Here is a 19,270-nt window from a genome sequence, read left to right as displayed (position 1 = left end):
TTTCGGTAAGGTTTTGTAATGACCCCCCCCCCCTGTTTTCTAAAGGTCCGTACCGTGATTGTATGAAGAATTTCGTCATGAAATTTGGGAACCAATTAGAAGAGGTGTTAATATTAATACTGTCAAGTGTCCGAAATATTTTTGACCATTTCTTTTTTCGTCGTGTTAAAAATAAGACTTTAATATGACGAGTATTGAACATTTTGAAAAAAAAATTCTTCGGACACCCAGTAGTAAGTAAATCAATCTTTTTACTATCTTTATCAATTAAAAGTATTATTTTATGTTGAGTAGGACCGCGGTAATTGATAATTTAAAAGGACCTACCCGAAAAAAAAAATCGTTTCTATTTCTCGAATTTGGTCAAATGAAGTTAGTATTTTAAAGCAGCAGCAGCAGCTCCAGCCTGTAGAATCAGCCATAGCACAGCACAGTGTAAACAACACGCGTTCTTTAATTTTTATTCAAGAACGAATTAAGAAAAACATGAAAATATGAATATAAATGTTCTTATATGTTTAATGAGAGCTATTTTGTTATCAGAATAACATTAGTTTAGAACTATTCGGTTTTCAGAATGTATAATAACAACAATCCCAACCAATTCGGCATTATGAATCTGTTGCAATTTCTTACATTGCTCGTCAAATTTAAAAACATGGTTAAAAAAACAAAAACTACAATTAGGAAGCTTGCATGCACTTTTATTCTTTAAATTAGTTTTGAACAACGAATTAAAACAATGTTTTACTGCGAACAGCCACAAATGTTTTTTTTTTCAAAATCAAAATAAGTATCAAAATCTCGTTCATACATAGATTGGAAAAAGTTGTCAAAAAACAAATATATAACAAATAAATGTTATCAAAGGCAAGATAAGTTACTTTTCTACCAAACTGGATATATTTTTTGTGTTTTTATTCAATGTAACATGTTTATTCAGCTCGAAAAACATACAGTGTTTACCGATGTATTGGAAAATTAAAAATGGCGCCCGGCCCGACTCTCTTTGACACGGTAAGTTTGAGAAAAGGAGTTAAAAATTAAAAAAAACTATACAAAATACTGTTAAAAACTCACCGAATATATGTCAGCCTATGTCACGGTAACATATATTGAGCGAGTTTCTAGCAGTATTTTGTCTACTTTTTTATTTTTAACTCTTTTCCCCAAACTCACCGTTTCAAGAGAGTCGGGCACCATTTTAAATTTTCCAAAACATTGGTAAACACTGTTTTCAAGCTGAATAAACATGTTACATTAAATAAAAACACTAAAAAATTATCCAGTTAGGTAAAAAAGTAACTTGCTTTTGATAACATTTATTTGTTATATATTTGTTTTTTTGACAACTTTTTCGAATCTATGTGTATAGTAATACAAACCCTCAAAATCTATATCAATATTCTTGAAATTTTAAAAGCAGTTAGAAAACACATCAAACTACAATTAGGAAGCTTTCTATTTCGTTATTTTTTTTTCTACTTATTAAGCGAAAGATATTTTTACAACCTGCTCCAGCGTAGTATAAACGGCCTATGGAATTAACACCTTCAACCTCAAAAATAGAAATCAACAAATTTTTGAACGCTCTCTTTGAAAAAAAGCTCTCTTAACTTCACCTCTAATACAAATTATGTGTGGCAAGTCTCCTCCTAAAACACTCTTTAACCCTAACAATAACACTAAGTTCGAGTGGCAAGCCCCCCCCCAACAAAATACCTCTGTAAGCCACATACAAGCATCTAAAACAAACAAACAATAGATCCTTTCTTAAAGAAAAATACACATAAAAATAAATTGGTTAACTGTCCTAAAATGCTAGAATGGCCAGGAAATGGTGAATTATTTTACATTAAATTTTTGTGAAACTAACCGCTCCCCCCTCTAATATTGTTTTTGTTAGCTTTGTCTCTGTCAAGTTTTCAGTATGTTCGCACATAATTTTCCTTAGCCCTACAATTAATTCAAAGACCGAATGGCAACCCTCCCCATATTCTCATTGCATAGAAACCCTCTTAAAACTACACATAATCATCTTAAAAAAAAAAAAAAAAAGCATGCATATTTTCCCATAGAAAAAAAACAGTTAACTACCCTAAAATGCTAGAATGACCTGTAATAGGAAATTATTTTACATTCAATTCTAAAATAATTTGTTTATCTTTCATTAAAGTTTTTCATGGTATTTTATACATAATTTCCTAAAAAGGTAGAATCACATTTTGGAGGGGTGGTCAGAAGGAGTTGAGTGAGGTTAAACAGAAGGTGTTAATCTACAATAATACCAAAGAAATATTGCAATATATTCATTTTTAAATGGTCTTATGTTTAGATTTAAGTTTTTTGTACATAAAGCACATTACAATTCAACTTTGAGTTCTCCAACTTCTTTTCTGTTTATGGATACATGGCATTTTTAAGGAATTGCTGCATATGTATGCACATTTACTGCAGATTATTTGGAAACCATAAACTTTGGGAGATTTGCAGTTGCATATTCTGTTTCCTTGTACAAAAATACACTTATATGGTAAATTTCATTTCTTAGTCTTGTGTTTTAACAAAGATATGACATTTTTACTGAAAAAGTAATGCAAAAAATGTGACGAAACGCATATGGTCTTAAAGAGGGAAAAATATCCAAACGTGTGAGGCACAAAAATAGCCATAACTTCCTTAATTTTAATCAGATTTCAAAAATTTAAAAAGATTCTTTCTTAGCTCATCAAGCTCTTTCTATGCATACCAATATTGAAATATTTCAAGCTATTTCAACTTTTTCATGTGTATTGCTATTTCGATATTTGTCGTCCGGAGGGTGGGGCTTTAATATGATACCAAGTTTGTGAATTTTTGTTCCGTCGGTCAAAAGTTTTTAGCAGACACACAAACATACATACATACATACATACATACATTTTCGCTTTTATATATATAGATAAAATGCTCATATGCAAAATAAAAAAAAAAATATTAAAGCAAAACTGTCGGATTTTTCATAATGGTTTGCTCAGTTGAGAGACTATGGCTCAATCCTCGGTTAAGACACATCAAAGACTCAAAAAAAAAGAAAATAGTACCTGATGTCGCATTGCTTAACACGCAACATTCTATGGTGAGGATCAAGGGTATGTGGAGTAATTCTGGTGTAGAAGTCAATAAAAAGAGAGCCTTCAGGTCACTTTTTGGTTATGGTCACCCAGTTTAATTATTAAAGCTATAGTTTATGATAGTGCAACTTGAGATACAAATAACTTGTGTCCTCATATCATTAACAAAATTTTAATCATAAAAAAAATTTATTGTATAAACAGCTAAAGAAATCATAGACAATCATCTATAAATATAAAAGCGAAAATGTATGTTCGCTTTTTGTGTATGTCCAAGAAAGGCTTTTTTCAGAGAAGCAGTTGGTCGGTTCACAACTTTTTAAAACTTTTTATATCACATGTAAATCGTAATATCTCACAGTTAACAACGGAGCTCGCGTGTCTATTTAATTTGCTCGACTTCGGGAAGATAAACATTCAACAGTTTTCGCTCGCCACATGTAGGTTAGGCCTTTTCTCGTAATCTTTCCCCCTACCTCCAACATCTTGGGGGAGGGGAAAAAAAGCATTCCCGCACTAAATGAAATGCTACCCCGCAGTCAAAAGTTGACCTCATTAAATCATTAAAATGTGCACCAGCTAATTTAAGTAATTAAATAAATTCAAACGTGTTTCCGTTAGCATCTCACGGTGACGCAATGGTTAACATCGCACTTTTTTTTTTCACACTTTAATTTACAACTTTGCCTCAAAGGTTTGGGTTCGATCCTCATACTTACCTACCAAAACATTTTTTTTTATTTTAGCCCCACCCCGGAGTTTTGATTTACCCAAAACCACACACACCTCCAAACACCCGGGAAACGCCAGGTACTCCTCGCTAGTCTATATATATAAAAGGTAAAATGTGTGTACACATTTTATATATGTCTGGCAAAGGTTTTTTTTGCCGGGCTTCTCGGGAGGGGAGGGTACTATTTCTTAGAACTTTTTATATACCGTCTGAATGATAATATCAAGGATTTGCGAACATGCAACGCATCTAGATTTATTTACATCGACTTTTATAAAAATTGTGCTATTTCGCTGTGTCGCCTGTTTGTTCGGCTTTTTAGTATAAATAAAATGAAACTAAATTGAAACGGTATGTGTTCTCGGCTTTCATGCCGGAACGTCCAGAAAGCAATCAGCTTTTGATGAATGCAGTAGAAACCGTCATATCAGACAATTGCTTTTATTTAGACATCCCCATTTTTTATGGGGAGCTGGTTTTCAACCCAACATCTTGGTTAAACAAAACCAAAACAAACTTGACTGCGGGATTGATGTTTGACCTAATTCACTTTTTAGTAAAGTCATCACACTTTTTTTTCACTTTCTCCTCAAGGATTCGGGTTCGAGCATACCTCCCTCACCCAAACTTTTTTTTTTTCCAAATACCCGGACACCGCCAGACTGTATTTATTGCATCACATTCGTTTTTTTAATTGTTTCCCTCCACCCTCCCGATTTCTTTTAGAAGTTTTAACATTGTTTTTTTTTAATAATATTTAAACAGGGTTATTATTTTGTTTTGTTTTACTTTTATAACCCTCCCTCCCCACCAGACACACCTCTAAACACCCGGGCAACGCTGGGTACCCCCGCTAGTCTATATATATAAAAGACAAAAGCAACGCACGCATTTTTGTATGCCTAGCAAATGCTTTTTTTGCCGAGGTTCTCAGGAGGGTTACTATTTCCTACAACTGTTTATATACCCTCTAGATAATAATATCTACGATTTGTGAAGGGATGTTATGTCTAGATTTATTTTGATCCACTTTTATAAAATTCGTGCTATTCCATTCTGTCCCGTGCTTGTTCAGCTTTGTAGTATAAATAAAGTGAAGCTAATGAAGCGACGTTGATTCCTCGGCTTCCCCGCCAGGGATGTTCAGAAAACAATATTAAGTTTGATCAATGCGGTGAAAACTGTCATATCAAGACAATTACTATTCATTTGGACACTTCCTTTTTTGTTATGGGGAGCTGGTTTTCCCCCAACATCTTGGGGAAACAAAATATTTCCTCGCAGCCAAAGGTATGTACGAGATTTCCTTTCGTCTATGGCGTGATGGTTGGCCTCATTAAATTTACGCACCTGTCACATGACTTCTTAATCATTTAATTTCATCCAAACTCATTCCACTGCCTTCGTAACGTCAAGGTAAGTCATCACACTTTTTTTTTCACTTTTGCCTCAAGAATTCAGGTTTGAGCCTCTCTTTAAAAATGTTTTTTTTCTTTTACACAGGCAACGCTGGCCACCCCCACTAGTCTATAATATAAATTTCACCTGTCTGTTTAAATGTATGTATGATTGTAAGTCTGCCTAAAACTTTCAACAGAGGTGACGGATTTTTACGAGATCAGTATCGTTTTGAAGCTCAACCTTTCGGACAACAAATATCAAAAAATTGGTTAAAAACATTAATTCTTTCACTCTCAATTGGGCACTTTTCTGCAAGGGGGGGGGGTCGCTTTTTTCGCTGAAAATTTTTAAAAGTCATCCCCTCTTTTCGACTGACTAGCCTTAATTTAAACCTTCATCACTTCCGGTTTGGTGATGGACGCAACAGCAAAGATGTCACTTTTTTTTTCTCACATTCTTTTCCTCCTTTGCGGTACAGGTTCGAACCTTCGTGCCTACTACCATATTTTTTGTTTTTTTGCTCAACATACAACTCCAAACACCTGGGAACCCAGGCTAGCAAAAAATAATGCATATTTTTTTGTGAAAAAAGAAATGATAATATGACAGATGTTTAATGTGAGCATTAAACACAGGTTTAGATCTCATGACTTCAGAGGAAGATTAAATCTGGACAATAAAGGCATATCGGTACAAAACAGAAGAGTTGGCTTTGATCGTATCGAAAAGAATGGATGACATTTCTTGTCTTAGTAGTTGAGTAATAAGGTGAGATAGCAGTGAAAGGCAACGGAAAAAAATGAAAGCAAATGATAAGGATGGATTTGAGATAGAAAAAGGGACAAGATTCTAGCTAAAGATAAGTTAGTTTGGAAGCCAATTTTTAAAAGTTGTCCAACACATGCCAGCATATAAAATGGACATGAAACCGAATATGATGATTTATTAGATATGTTCTACTTACTCTCATGTAAGCTGTGATAAGACTGAGAAGAGAGACAGTTTTTCCTGTTCCTGACGGCATCTCAAGGCTGCAATGACCCTGTGCGAAAATAATATTTGATAAACAACAAAATCTTTTTATATTCAGTTGACATTATCTATCACATACGCACACACACACACAACAAATCAGAAAATGGATTTGTTTACAACAATTCATGATGTATTGCATGTTACACATATCTGCAACAAATTATTCAATCCAAATATAATGAGAAATAATGATTCGATAGCATGAAGTAAACCACATTTTTAGATCATTTGTAGACATTTAGCAGACGACACTACCATCTATGACAACACTTAAGGGGCCGGCAATAAGCAATGTATTTGTGAGTATCTCTTCTGATCTTGAGCACAAGTTATAATGGGGAAAAAGGTAGCTGGTTAATTTTAATGCATCTTATATCAAGTGTCTCTCTTTCCATCATAAATGCACTGATCTTCACTTGGCCATAATTGAAACAAATGATTCTCATCTTGGGGAAGCAGCATGTTTATACAAGCTTCAGGATTAGCCCTCATTCCTGATCTGAAATAGAACACACACATCACATCTGTTGCCAAGATTACGGGGAATATGGCTAGATCATTTTATTGATCCATTAGATTTCTCACTTCTGATGCAATCATCTATATTTATAAAAGCTAAATACGTCCTGATCGCATCACTCTATCTCAGTTGTATGTAGGTATGCGTGATACAATTAACAATGCGGAGTAAAAGTTGAGCTGATTTTGCTCCAATGGCTCAGTTGTTATTTATTGAATGAGACTAGAAAAACTGCTCTGATTTTCTGGATATATCACATGTCATCCACCTGGAATCTGAATAGCGAACAGTATTAACACTTTTCTGGACACAAAAATGGCACTGAAAACAGGTGAAAATCTGGCTAACCTTTGTGATATCTAACTTAAACAGGAACTCACAACCAACAATCTATGAAATGCAAAGCTGATAAAAGGAAATGGCTCAACATTGTCACTCAGAATGCAATGATTCATGATGCAGTGACATTATTAAAATAGACTTGGGTGAGAGTCAAATCAAGTCAAAGGATTGTAGCGATAAAAAATGTGAAATGTAAACGTTTTAATTATTTTACATTTAATGTTTTCTAATTTTTGTAATTTTGTAATTTCATCAGCCAAAGAGTCACTATTCCACTAGCAAATTGCTGACTTCAACAAAACAATGTTTTAAGGAAATTAACGCACTATTAAAAATTATTAAATATTACTCATAAAATAATTTGGAAACTATTAACCATATGAAACTTGTGGATCAATATACATTCTTAGTTGATTTTAATCAGTCTTATCTTTGGTTCGAGTGGAATTAAAATATCCACATCACATGCCACTAGAACTGAATATATGGGCTTAGATAGTCTGTGAAATCTCAAGGATATCCAACCAAATCAAACCTTACAGATTTTAATAGGAATGAAAGCTATGAATTATAAAAAAACAATATTTCTCTTTAGTTTATCAGTTTTGAGTGTCTTTTTTTATTATTTTTAACTTGAAGTATAAAAATATTTAACGTATAAAAGCACATGTAATTAATATTGGTTATAGTCAGATAATGTACTTCTTATCTTCTGGTATGACTGCTACTGAAAGCAGTGATAATGTATATTAGTTGCTTCACTTTTTTCTCTCACCCCTATATCTCCCCTGTGCATGTATTCTTTTTTTTATATTATGTTTTCTAATCGTTTTTTTTTTTATTTAATAATGATTAAAAGTTTTTTAGGTTTTCTTTTAATTAAGAATTATTGAAATTAGTTTTTTTTTTTTTTAAAGAATTATTAAAAACGCTTTTTGCACTCTTTTTTTCTTAAAAGAATTATTGAAAACACTCCATAAAATCCTTTTAAACTATTTTGGGAATATTATGTATTGGATATGTTTGTTGTTTGAAATTATATTTTGATTTCAATAATTTTATTTTTATACTTTCATAAACATACATTTATTTTTTTTAAATTAAAAAAAAAAACGTATTTTTATAATTTCGTAAACATATTTCTTATAAAATTTCAAATAAAATAAAAACTTATTTTTTAAATTTTGTTATTAAAAGTGCAAATGAAGACTAATTTCGTTATTTTTATTTTTTATAATTTTGTTTATTTTTATTGCATATTTTTCAATAATATTCTTTTTTTTTTTATATTTTATTTCAATAAATCGCTTCACAATAGAAATACTGAAGAACAATAAAAGTAAAGGAACTGATTTGCCCTGTCACTGTTTCCAGTAGCAGCCATGCCAGAAGTTAAGTATGTTAGCTGACTATTACCTTAATATTATTGGAAAATGCTAATTTTATTCTTTTTTCAATCCATATAATTGTTTAAAAAATTGGCACACAAATAAGAAAGACTACAAATTTTACTCTTTACTGCTACCTAATAATAAATTGAATAGAAATGATATTAACAAACCTTTGCATCCAGAGTTTTCTTCAATTCTGTCATGTAGAGATACTGTTCCGGGTAAATGTAATCATATGGAAAGTAGACAAGTAAGCCATCGATATTCAACCTTGAAAGAAAAACAAAAAATTCATTATTGACATTTGGCAGCTGCAAATTTGTTCTCATGCATACACAAAAAATTATTAGCACAAGAATAAAATCAATAAATATGTTGTAACTTTCATCAAAGCAACACTTGACCTTGTGTCTAATAGCCTGGAAAAGAGGTAAAGGAAATAACCTCAGCGAGTCATTTAACACCAACCAAACTTAAAATATAATAATCACGTTTTGTAATCATGCTGTTTTCAAAACAAGATTTTATCTTGTCAGTATTATTATTTGTGAATTTGTAAGAGCATTTTTAGGAGGAGTATTTATCAAGGGGATATTTGTAGGTGGATTATTTATCAAAGCAGTATCTGTTGGAAGAAGCATCTGTAGATGGAGTATATATACATTTTTGTACAACATTGAAGCATCAAAAAATGTTATATTTATCCTAAGACAAAGAGAAATATGTTGATAAGAGAAGAATCTTTATTTTGCTTTTGTGGATCTGGAAAAGACTTTTGACAAAATGCCAAGGGTTGTTACCTAGTGGGCTTTGTGCAAACGAGTGGTTGGTGAAAGTTTTTCAAGCAACGAACAAAAAGTCTGAAAATCATGTAAGAATTAACACAGACCAGATTTCGCAGTCATACTCAGCCATGTATATGTGCATATCAGCACTTGGAATATTCTGAATTTTATTGAGAGTTTTATCTCTTGTCAAGACTGCAATCTACTCTGGTGGCAGCAAAAAGCTGCGTGAACGCAATCAATACAGATTTCAATCTCATCCTTAGTTTGTGGCTCTAAAAGCTGAGCTGAGATACTTGAACTGTATGACTACTACAACAATAATGCCATTGAAAATGATAGGGACTTGGTTGGAAAGGGGACAGTTGGCTGACAGAACCTTTGTATTAAAGACATTGATAAGCATACCCACACATATTGTTAGAGAATGGAGAGAGAGAGAGGGAAGAGGTGAGTTATAGTGTAGACACGTTGACCGGAAGTCAAGATCAGCTGATTGGATTGTGTGTGAGTCATGTGATCAGGTTAGCTGAATCGAGGAGATTTGGTTGGGACTTGGAAGAGAGCAGACGGCTTCGCCGTTGTCTCCTCCCCTTCGCTGGGGGTGGGGAACAAACGCTGACGTGGTAGAAATAAGACCTAGAAGAAAAAAACAACACAGGCCAAATTCACTTTCCACCTTCTGCAAGACATCTGGGAAAGTGAAATAAACTATAGAACCAATTTCTTGTCTTGGTGTGAAATAAATCTTCGTCCCAAAAACAGGTATCAAGTCTCCCTCCCAGATGAGAATGGTGAATTTTTAAGCCATGCAGATTTTTTCACAAGATTTTCTTAGATTAAATTAGCACTAAAAATAGCACCTCCAATTGCTAGTTCAAAATAAATTAAACCAGGAAAAAAAGATATTGAAGTAATGTCAATCAAAAGGTTGATTGCATATTATTGCAACAGTCGTCATACTCCAAACATAAAAATAAAACAGAAAAAAATATTTGAAACAAATTTTGTGTTTTAAAAATCTGATTCAAATGCAAAAAAAAAAAATGTTTTTCAGAAAGCAACTAGTAACATACATTTACATTTTTTGTGTATATTTTGTTCAAGAGGTTTTTCCAGGAGTGACTCTTAATCTCTGATGAGCTGCATAAATGGAAGATCCTGATAATTACATTTTTATTTTCAGTTGTTTGTTTGTGCATGAAATGGTTGTCAAATTACACTGCATTGTTTCGAATTTCAGAAAAACAAAATGAATAACGTCTTGGTCATCAAAATTTAACATACCATTGTTTACTTGTGTATGCCATGCAGATTTTTTCAAAAGATCTTCTTAGATTAATTTAGCAGAAAATTTTTAATTTTATCACTAAAAATAGCACCTCCAAATATTGATTTTGTTGCTGAAATAAAATGACAAATAAAAACGACTGTATTTTCTATGAAATTTTAATTCAAGCCAAAAACGACTTTAAAAGCTTCTAAATTAGTCCAAAATTTTGAAATTTAATCAACAATTTTAATCTATAATTAAAAAGATTAAAAAATGGACAATACTTTTTAAAAGTAATTTGGGAACCTTTAAACTGTCGATTAGAAAGTCATTTTTGATTTGAATAAAAGTTAAAGGCCAAAATTCAAATATTACATCGTTTTTCAGCTATGCTCTTAAATCAAAAGAAAATATAAATTTTATCACATGGATTTGGTGTCACATTTTTCATAAATGTAAGATGTTTTTTTTTCTTGGTGGGAAGAGTAAAGTTTTTTTATATACTTTCATTCACCCAAACACTGCAATTGCCACAAAAGGGCTACTGTGAATTAGAGGTTTATTTCAACAGAAGTGTCTAAAGGTAAAAAATAACAAGTTCTTTAAAATGGTCATTCATTTGGGCCATATTGGATAGCTTTACCTAATCTATATAATTATAAAACTCAAATGATCTTGTAACGATGTATGTAACCCACTTTTCGGTTTACAACATGACCTGCGCACTGAAATATTAACGTTATTATTTCGAAATTATTATTTAACATGGAAGAGTGGGGTTTAAAATAACTTAAACGTAATACAGAAATGAACGATGTAAAAAAAAAAAGTAGATATATCAAAATTTGAATTCAACTATAATAAGTATTATGGTATCTGTTCAGTGCACGTTTACCTATAAGTATGGCCAACCACTTATAATTCAGTAACTGTAAATTTTTTTTTTTCAAAAATAATCAATTATAATAAACAGAACGACTCATAGAAATCTATCTATATTCTTTTTTCATTTTAATATACTTTCATAGAAATGTTTCTGTTATGTAAAAAAAAAACTATTTTCTTTACGTCACAAGTGTCACACTCATACATGAATTACATAGCTAATATAACATACTGACCCAACAGGTCACGGGTAGTCTAGTGTTTACATATTTAAAGTTACTTTCTCAATATAAAATGTGTATTTCTCAATAGATTTTACCTCAAAAAGATTGCTCATATAATAATATTCAAAAATAACAAAAAAAATTTAATTCATACACAAAATTTTTTTCTTGCATAACCTCATTTTGCTCCCTTATCAGAAGAAGTAGATGTTCTAAATAATTACAACAGAAACAACGACGATAAAAATACTAAATAAAGAGTTTTACTCTTAATGAAAAAAGATGGCAACCATGAAGAAAGACTAATTTGTCTAAGGGATGTAAGTCTACTTTTACTAAAAGATTTTTTTTTCATTTGGGACGCTCATTGTAAGAAATGAAAAATGTAACTATTTTTTTTGTTTCAAAGAAAAAAATGTTGATTTTTAAATTACTTTATTTAATTTAACAAAAAAATTTAAAAAAGTAAATAGATAATTTTATTGTTTTTTTGTTTTGTTTTTACATTTTGTTATATTTACTCAAATTTTAAAAAAAAATTACAGTACTGGCAGTTATGAAAGATGTGCCTATTTTTATTTGTTTGAAACAAGAAAATATTTTTTCAACTACTTTTTTTAAATGTAACAAAAAAGTTTTCAAGAAGTAAATATGATAACTATTTTTTCAAATGGTTAAACTTCTGATTGGCATTACCATGGTTTTTCTTAAACAAAACATTTGAGTAAATTATAGGAAAAATATTTTTAAAAAATAATTATCTATTATAATTACTTTAAAAAAAATTTTTTTTACATTAAATAAAGTAGTTGAAAAAACTTTTCTTTTTTGAAAGAAAAAATAATCGCATCTTTTTTTTCTTACGATTGCATCTCAAATTATTGTATGAAAAAAAATAAAAACTATTCTTTCAGTAAAACTAAAGTTATGAACCTTAGACGAATCAGTTTTTCTTTATGATTGCCGAATTGTATTTTCTGAATAAATATGTAATCTAATTATAAAAAAAAAGGTAATTGCCAACATGTGCACAACTTTTTACCTCGTATCGTTTGCTCCCAACCACTCAACCCCTATCCTCTTGCTTTTGTATTTTTAAGGCAGTTTATTCGTTGACATGTAAATTAATGCATATCAAATTGCACGCCCCCATGATCCTTACAGATCATCTCACATGAACCCATGCCAAGATTGGCACTCACATCCTCAGAGCTTCCAGGAACAACTAGCCCCTCAAACACAGCTAGCTCCTACGACATGCCTAGACACAGCTAGCCCCTTACTACACAGTTACCTCCCTCCCACTATATATTAGACACAGCTATTCCCTCACTACACAGCTAGTCCTCCAAACGCAATTACACCAATTCTAAAAAAAAGAATTTTTTAGTCCGGCTTGAATTATAACTTACTCCTCTCCATAATATAACGACGTATGTCTCATGAATTCAACCTGAATTGTATTTTAATCTCTCCATTTCACGATGAAGACACTTTTTATAAAGTCTGACTCTCACCCTGGTCACATCAACTTTACATTTTTGCCGAAATAGCTTGTAATCTAATTAAAAAAAAAAAAAACTCATTGAAAGCATGCTCACAACTTTTTACCCAGTCTCATATCCTTCACTGCCAACCACTTGACTCCTGTCCTCTCGCCTTTGCTCTTTTTAGAACAGCTATTCATTGATATGCATACAAATAATTGCATATCAAACTACACAATAAATGACATTAATTCTCGGATTTAGGTGACCCTAACCCTTTCACGTGTTGTTCATACAAGTCAAAGACAACCAGGCAATGCTGCCGGGCTGAGGTATAGTTCTGTTCAGTCCTAGGTGGATCACCGTCCCAGGCTTTACCTTCTCTCCTTAAAAAAGGGGGAGGGGGTAGTTCATTGCTAATAACCTTAGACGCTCCTATGGGAAAGTGTCGACACAGTTGCTCAGGCATTTTTTGTAACTAACATTGCACTTCATCTAGTTTGCAGGCTTTTTTCAAAACCTCACTTGATCTTTGTGCCCAACAAGGTAAATAATAACATGCTATATAAAATATAATGCTTCAACAAAATTTGAACCGAACTAAACTATAACCCACAACAGTTCGGTTCAAATTATGTAGAAGTATCGAAAACATGTTTTAGCGGAATCGGCCATCAAACCACAGAGCGATAGTGTCACTCGTTAAATATTTCTTTTAACTCGTTGGATTAAGCCTCAATTTTTTCAGTAATTAGATACATATTTTTTAGCGGTAATTAATCGATTTAATTTATTACGACACATAACTAAGAACTGAACGTAGAAAGCTAAATATTTCTTGTCCTTCTACTTCTTCTTCTTCTGACAGAGAGAAAGATTAAATATAGAAGTTACAGTAAATATAAATAAAAAAAAGGGGGGGGTAAAAACAAAAGAATCTATTCGCCGGTAGTTATGTTATAGTCAATTGCCAATAATAATACAAATAATTATCATTAAAAATATATTTAAAAAGTCTTTTAAAAATAATAAAACTTATCTCACCTCATTTTAAATATATTTTCTTATAAAAACAAAAATTAATAAACTTTCAAACGCGTGGTTAAGTTGGATGTGATTATTCAATGTAAGCATTTACACCGAAGCCGGTGTCATACCAAAGAAATCCACCGGTTAAAAAATGCCCAATAAAGAAAAGAAAGAAGTGGCATTTTTCTCAGTGAAGAAACATGACGGTTAAAAAAATGATTGACATATACAACAGGCTCAATCTCTAAAACTTTAATTACATTTAAATCTTCGAACTATCACCAAATTGTTGTTGTTTTTTTTTTTGTAATTTTAAAACCTATTATATTTTTAGTTGGTCTTTAAGTTTGCTTTGTTACGTAAGTTTAAAGTATAATGATTTCCCTCATATTTTTTTAATTTTCTGGTGTGTGCAAGGGGGGGGTAAGATTACGAAACAATGCTGGTGCTGAATTTAAAACTTAGAAAAAAAGATTATTAAAAATACATAAATAGGAGTTTTATTTTGTTTTGCTTTTATTCTGGGTGAATTATTTACTTCCGGTCAAGGAGCGACTATTATAAAAATTATCGGTGAGGGAGTAATCCTCATGCATGTAAATAATTATTTTCTATGTGCTATCCTCTTGCCAGGGTTGCAGTTTGGCCTTTTTAAGGCCAAATTTCACGAATTTGGCCTTTTTAAAAGCAGTTTGGCCTTCAAAATTTCTGTTTGGCCTTTTTTCTAATTTGACTTCAAATTTGGCCTTTTTCTGGTCATTTTATGTAAATATTTTTAAATAGTAATTATTAAAGAAAAAGACATAATTAGTAATTTAAAAAGTAGTTCGGATGTCGAAACTTGTAGATTTTTTAATTTTGGCTTTTTTTCTTTCGATTCATGGATTTGCATGAGAAAAACAGACCCGGAATCAACATCTGCTAACATTTGTCATATCAGGAAAAAAATCTTTTTCTAAAGACTAAAGCCTCGAAATAAGGGAATCTTACACCTAAATGTTTAAATTTGTTTTCACACTTATTTACTAAACGTTTGGAACCTGTCGGAGGGTTTACAGTTGGGTATGAAACCGTTCTGGAGGCATTTTTTTTTTTTTTAGTACTGGCACCTTGGCTCTGTCCAGTCAGGTCACTCGGTCACTGTGTATCCTCTGAAATAATTAATGTTTGAATTTTTCGTTTGGAATTCTTTAAACTTAGTACTTTGAAATTAATGGAATCAATTTATTTTCAATTTATGGAAATTTGAAAACTTATAACTGTTAAATCATCTCTCAAATAGCTAAAGTTGTATTTAAAAAGAAATGTTTAAAAATAATCTTATACTTTTCCTGAGTAAGTCTCAAAAGTTTCTTTAAAAATCAATAATTATAGATTATCTACCTTAGATTAATAGGCGTATTTGTTTTAGTAATGATGCATAGATTTTCTTGGAAACAAAATCTACTTTTAGAGTTATGACTAAAATTAAATTTATCAATATTTTAGAGATATTTTAAGTTGATACCCCCCACCCCCTGAGTAAATGTGGTATTGTGGCGACTGAAATAATTCTTCTCTAAGCATATGATAGACAAATAGAGTAGACAAATAGGAACTTATGTACAAACTGAACCAATAAAAATGATATGGGAAAATTAGCACTAGTAAAATGGTAAAATTGGTTAAATATGAAAAAAATAGGAGTGAAAGATATAGATGAAAGTCTCATAAGTTAATGAAAATCTTGGCTGCAATGCATAAAGGGAAAACATTAAGAACTTTGGACAATTAAAAATAAGTCATATCTATATTTAAAAGTAGATGTGGAGTCTCAGCTAATGACCAATTACCTTGCAATCATACCGTAATCTTAGAAATCTGTTGATTATACTAGCATATTTATTCATTTTAATGTTTTCTTGAGATTTCATGTGTAATACTAAATAGATTCTAACTCCAAAGCATTAACTATGTCATGATCTTAAAAAAAAATTATATCGCCTATAAACATTTTTTTTATTGTAATCTGTCCCAGTCATGAATCAATGATTATGTTAAAGTGTAGTACTTGTTCTGATACTAAACTTTATTTAATCTGTTCTTGGTCAGAGAAAGAAAAATTCATCTAAACTGGGGCATATTTTTGCTATGGGAGATAAATTCTGTGCTTTTTACTTTTTAAGGCGATTTCATCTGGTTTTACGATTTTGCCAGTCAGACTTAGAGATAGAAAAAAGTTAATTACCCTAAAAAGTTATGATGGCCCGAAAATGGAGGATCATTTTATGTTTAATTTATATGCAAAACTAATTAATTATAAAGTATTTCTTTTCTGGATGTTCAACGTAATTATTTGGAAAAAGTAGAATCACATCTTTAGGAGGGATAGCTGAGTTTCCTCATCTACTTTAGAATATAAATATAATTTAATTTTAATTTTACAAACTTCTTAATGTTGTCCTGGTGCTTATCCATAAAAATACACAGGTGAAAATATCAGTTACAAATAAATTAACATGAAAACTCTTTGATATAATTACCTATTAGACAAAAATAGGTATATACACCAAAAACCTTATCTCCCCGGTTTAAAAAAAATAAACCAAATACAAACATAATAAATGCTCATAAACAGAAAATTATATACTAATCATCATCATCATCATCGGCGGTCACTCGTGTCCGAGTAAGACTGTCCTCCGTTGTGGCTTCTGTGGGTCCTCAGGTGAGCATAGAGCCCAATCCTAGACGCAATTTGTCTTGTGCAATTTGCGCAGATAAAGGTAGTGGTGGTGGGGTGGGGTTGGGTGTGTCTGGTTGATAATCTCTCCTTTCTGTGCTTGCGTTTATCCTCAGCAGCTTGATTTAGGTCACTACTATAAAGCGCAGCACCTTCGTGGACAGCGCTCCTCCATGCCAACCTGCTCCCAGCCACGTCCTCCCATGTCTCAAGGTCCATGTGAAACCGCTTTAGATTTATATACTATATTATATACTAATAACCTTACACTTACCTATGCACACATTAACAACATGTCACTATCCCCCCCCCCCAAACAAAAACAAACCCTGAAAAAAAATGTACAGGTATCATTTTTATGTTTCGATTTTTTTTTTAGCGGCTTATCGAACCTTATTAAGATTACATTTGGGGCAAATACTTTGACAACCATCCTCAAAAAATGGCCGTTAGTCGTTATGTTTGATTTTAGACAAATTATACTTTCTGTGGTGTATTTTGTTTACTTCTCTTTTCCTGACTCTTTATCGACACTGCACATACATTACCTTTGTTTATCTTTTTTTATAGGTAAATTTTTACGTTAGCTCCACCTTCACACTTTTCTTTAAAATGCCGGCTTTAATAGGTTTTCGACTATGCTGATTAAGAAAATCTTATTTATAATTAGCAGATACAAGTAGTTTTTGAAATATAAAAACTTGCATTATGCATTTTAAATCAGTGGCTGCCAGATTTGTACGCATGCACGAGCAACAAATTTAATTCTCTCCAACCGACACTGCCCCCCCCCCCAATTATTTTGTTGGTTTATAGTATTTGCAGGTTGGTATCCTAACAACGATTATCAAGGTTAAATTTTGGGGCAAATATTTTTACAACCTCCCCCACACACACACAAAATGGGGTGCCTATTCTGATAGCCGTTTTTAACATTGGGAGGTTAGGGGAGTCCATTCTGAAAGCCGTTCTTAACATGAGGAGGTCGGGTGTGTCTATTCCAAAGGCCATTCTTAATATGAGGAGGTTGGGGTTGGCCAACAACAACAACAATCATACTTTAATTTTTTAAAGGGGGAGAGATGATTCCACTGGGCAACACTAGTTAATGGGGCCTGCTAGTATTTAAATAATTTAAGTTAATAATCTTGTAAAAAACACAATTTATTTTCTTTCACACAGAAGAAATTCTGGTTATATGCTCTTAAAATGCTATCCTGTTAGAAATGGGTTATCAGCGTATGTTAAATTTATATGCGAAACTGATCTCTCACTCTAAATTCTAAAATAATTGTTTTACCCAAGTTTTTCAAGATATTCAAATGTAATTGTCTAAAAAAGTAGATCTATCTGTTATTTTGGGGGGACAGGAGCACCTACAAATTTATCAAATTTTCCTTAAATTATTTAATATTGAAATAGTATTAAATATTCTTTAACGTTTTCTTGTATAATGTTAAAAATATATAAGCTGTAGAATGTATTGTAATGAAATTATATTTGTTTTCACGTTCGGAATGTCTACTACATGGGGACGTTATTTTAAAGCGCCAATTATGTAAACACGATTTTCGTTTCGCAATTTCATTATTTTCGTTCGATGAAAAAAATATTAAAAATAAAACCGTTCCCTATTAACTTAAAACCGAAAAATATGCTTGGAGGGGGGGGGGGGGGCAAAGCATATTTTTCAGTTTCAATTTCATAGGTACCGTTTTTGCCAAGAAAACACGACAACACTAATATAGAAAAAAAAAACTGTTAAAAGTCAACTTTTCTTTAATTTTCAATTTGGCCTTTTTTATCTAAAAATGTAGCTTTGCTGTTGAATTTGGCTTTTTTTGGCCTTTTTTTTTTCCTGAAAAATTTGGCTTTAGTCTTGCCTTTATTGTGAATTTTGTGAGAGGGCGTCAAGTTAGTGGAGATCTCCAGACTGCCAAAATTCACCACAGAAGTACCCCACCCTATATGTAACACGATGTAACTTTATTATAAATTAATATTATCAGTATAACTTTTGTACCATTTAAAAGAAGAAGGGCAAAATAAACCAGTAATAATTTTTGAACATTTTTTCATCGAACGAAAATAATGAAATTGCGAAACGAAAATCGTGTTTACATAATTGGCGCTTTAAAATAACGTCCCCATGTAGTAGACATTCCGAACGTGAAAACATACCCATATTTAATAAATCTAGCAAAAATCAACTAATGGTCAAACTTTCGTGAAATTTTCGATACTTATCCATTTTAGAATGAAATTACATATAAAATGCAGTTTTCGTAAAATATATGCCCCCCCCCATATTTATTTTTCGAAATTCGAAC

General features: G+C 31.7%; 1 protein-coding gene across 1 annotated transcript in view; it reads right to left on the bottom strand.

The window, feature by feature from the left end:
• The window catches only part of LOC145291394 (general transcription and DNA repair factor IIH helicase subunit XPD-like), a 105,850-nt gene extending 91,352 nt beyond the window's left edge, over window positions 1-14,498 (bottom strand). The window contains exons 1-3 of the mRNA XM_080137190.1: window positions 14,234-14,498; window positions 8,706-8,805; window positions 6,212-6,289 (exon numbers count right to left, since the gene is read on the bottom strand). Coding sequence (XP_079993316.1) covers window positions 6,212-6,289; window positions 8,706-8,805; window positions 14,234-14,238 — 183 coding nt within the window. The 5' untranslated portion in view covers window positions 14,239-14,498. The remainder of the gene's footprint in view (window positions 1-6,211; window positions 6,290-8,705; window positions 8,806-14,233) is intronic.
• Between the last annotated feature and the right edge of the window lie 4,772 nt (window positions 14,499-19,270).

Source organism: Euprymna scolopes, chromosome 12, assembly GCF_053919585.1.
Source record: "Euprymna scolopes isolate OS-2025 chromosome 12, ASM5391958v1, whole genome shotgun sequence".
Classification (NCBI taxonomy): Eukaryota; Metazoa; Mollusca; class Cephalopoda; order Sepiida; family Sepiolidae; genus Euprymna; species Euprymna scolopes.
The sequence above is the reverse complement of the archived record's forward strand: the minus strand, read 5'-3'. Positions and strand labels throughout refer to the sequence as shown.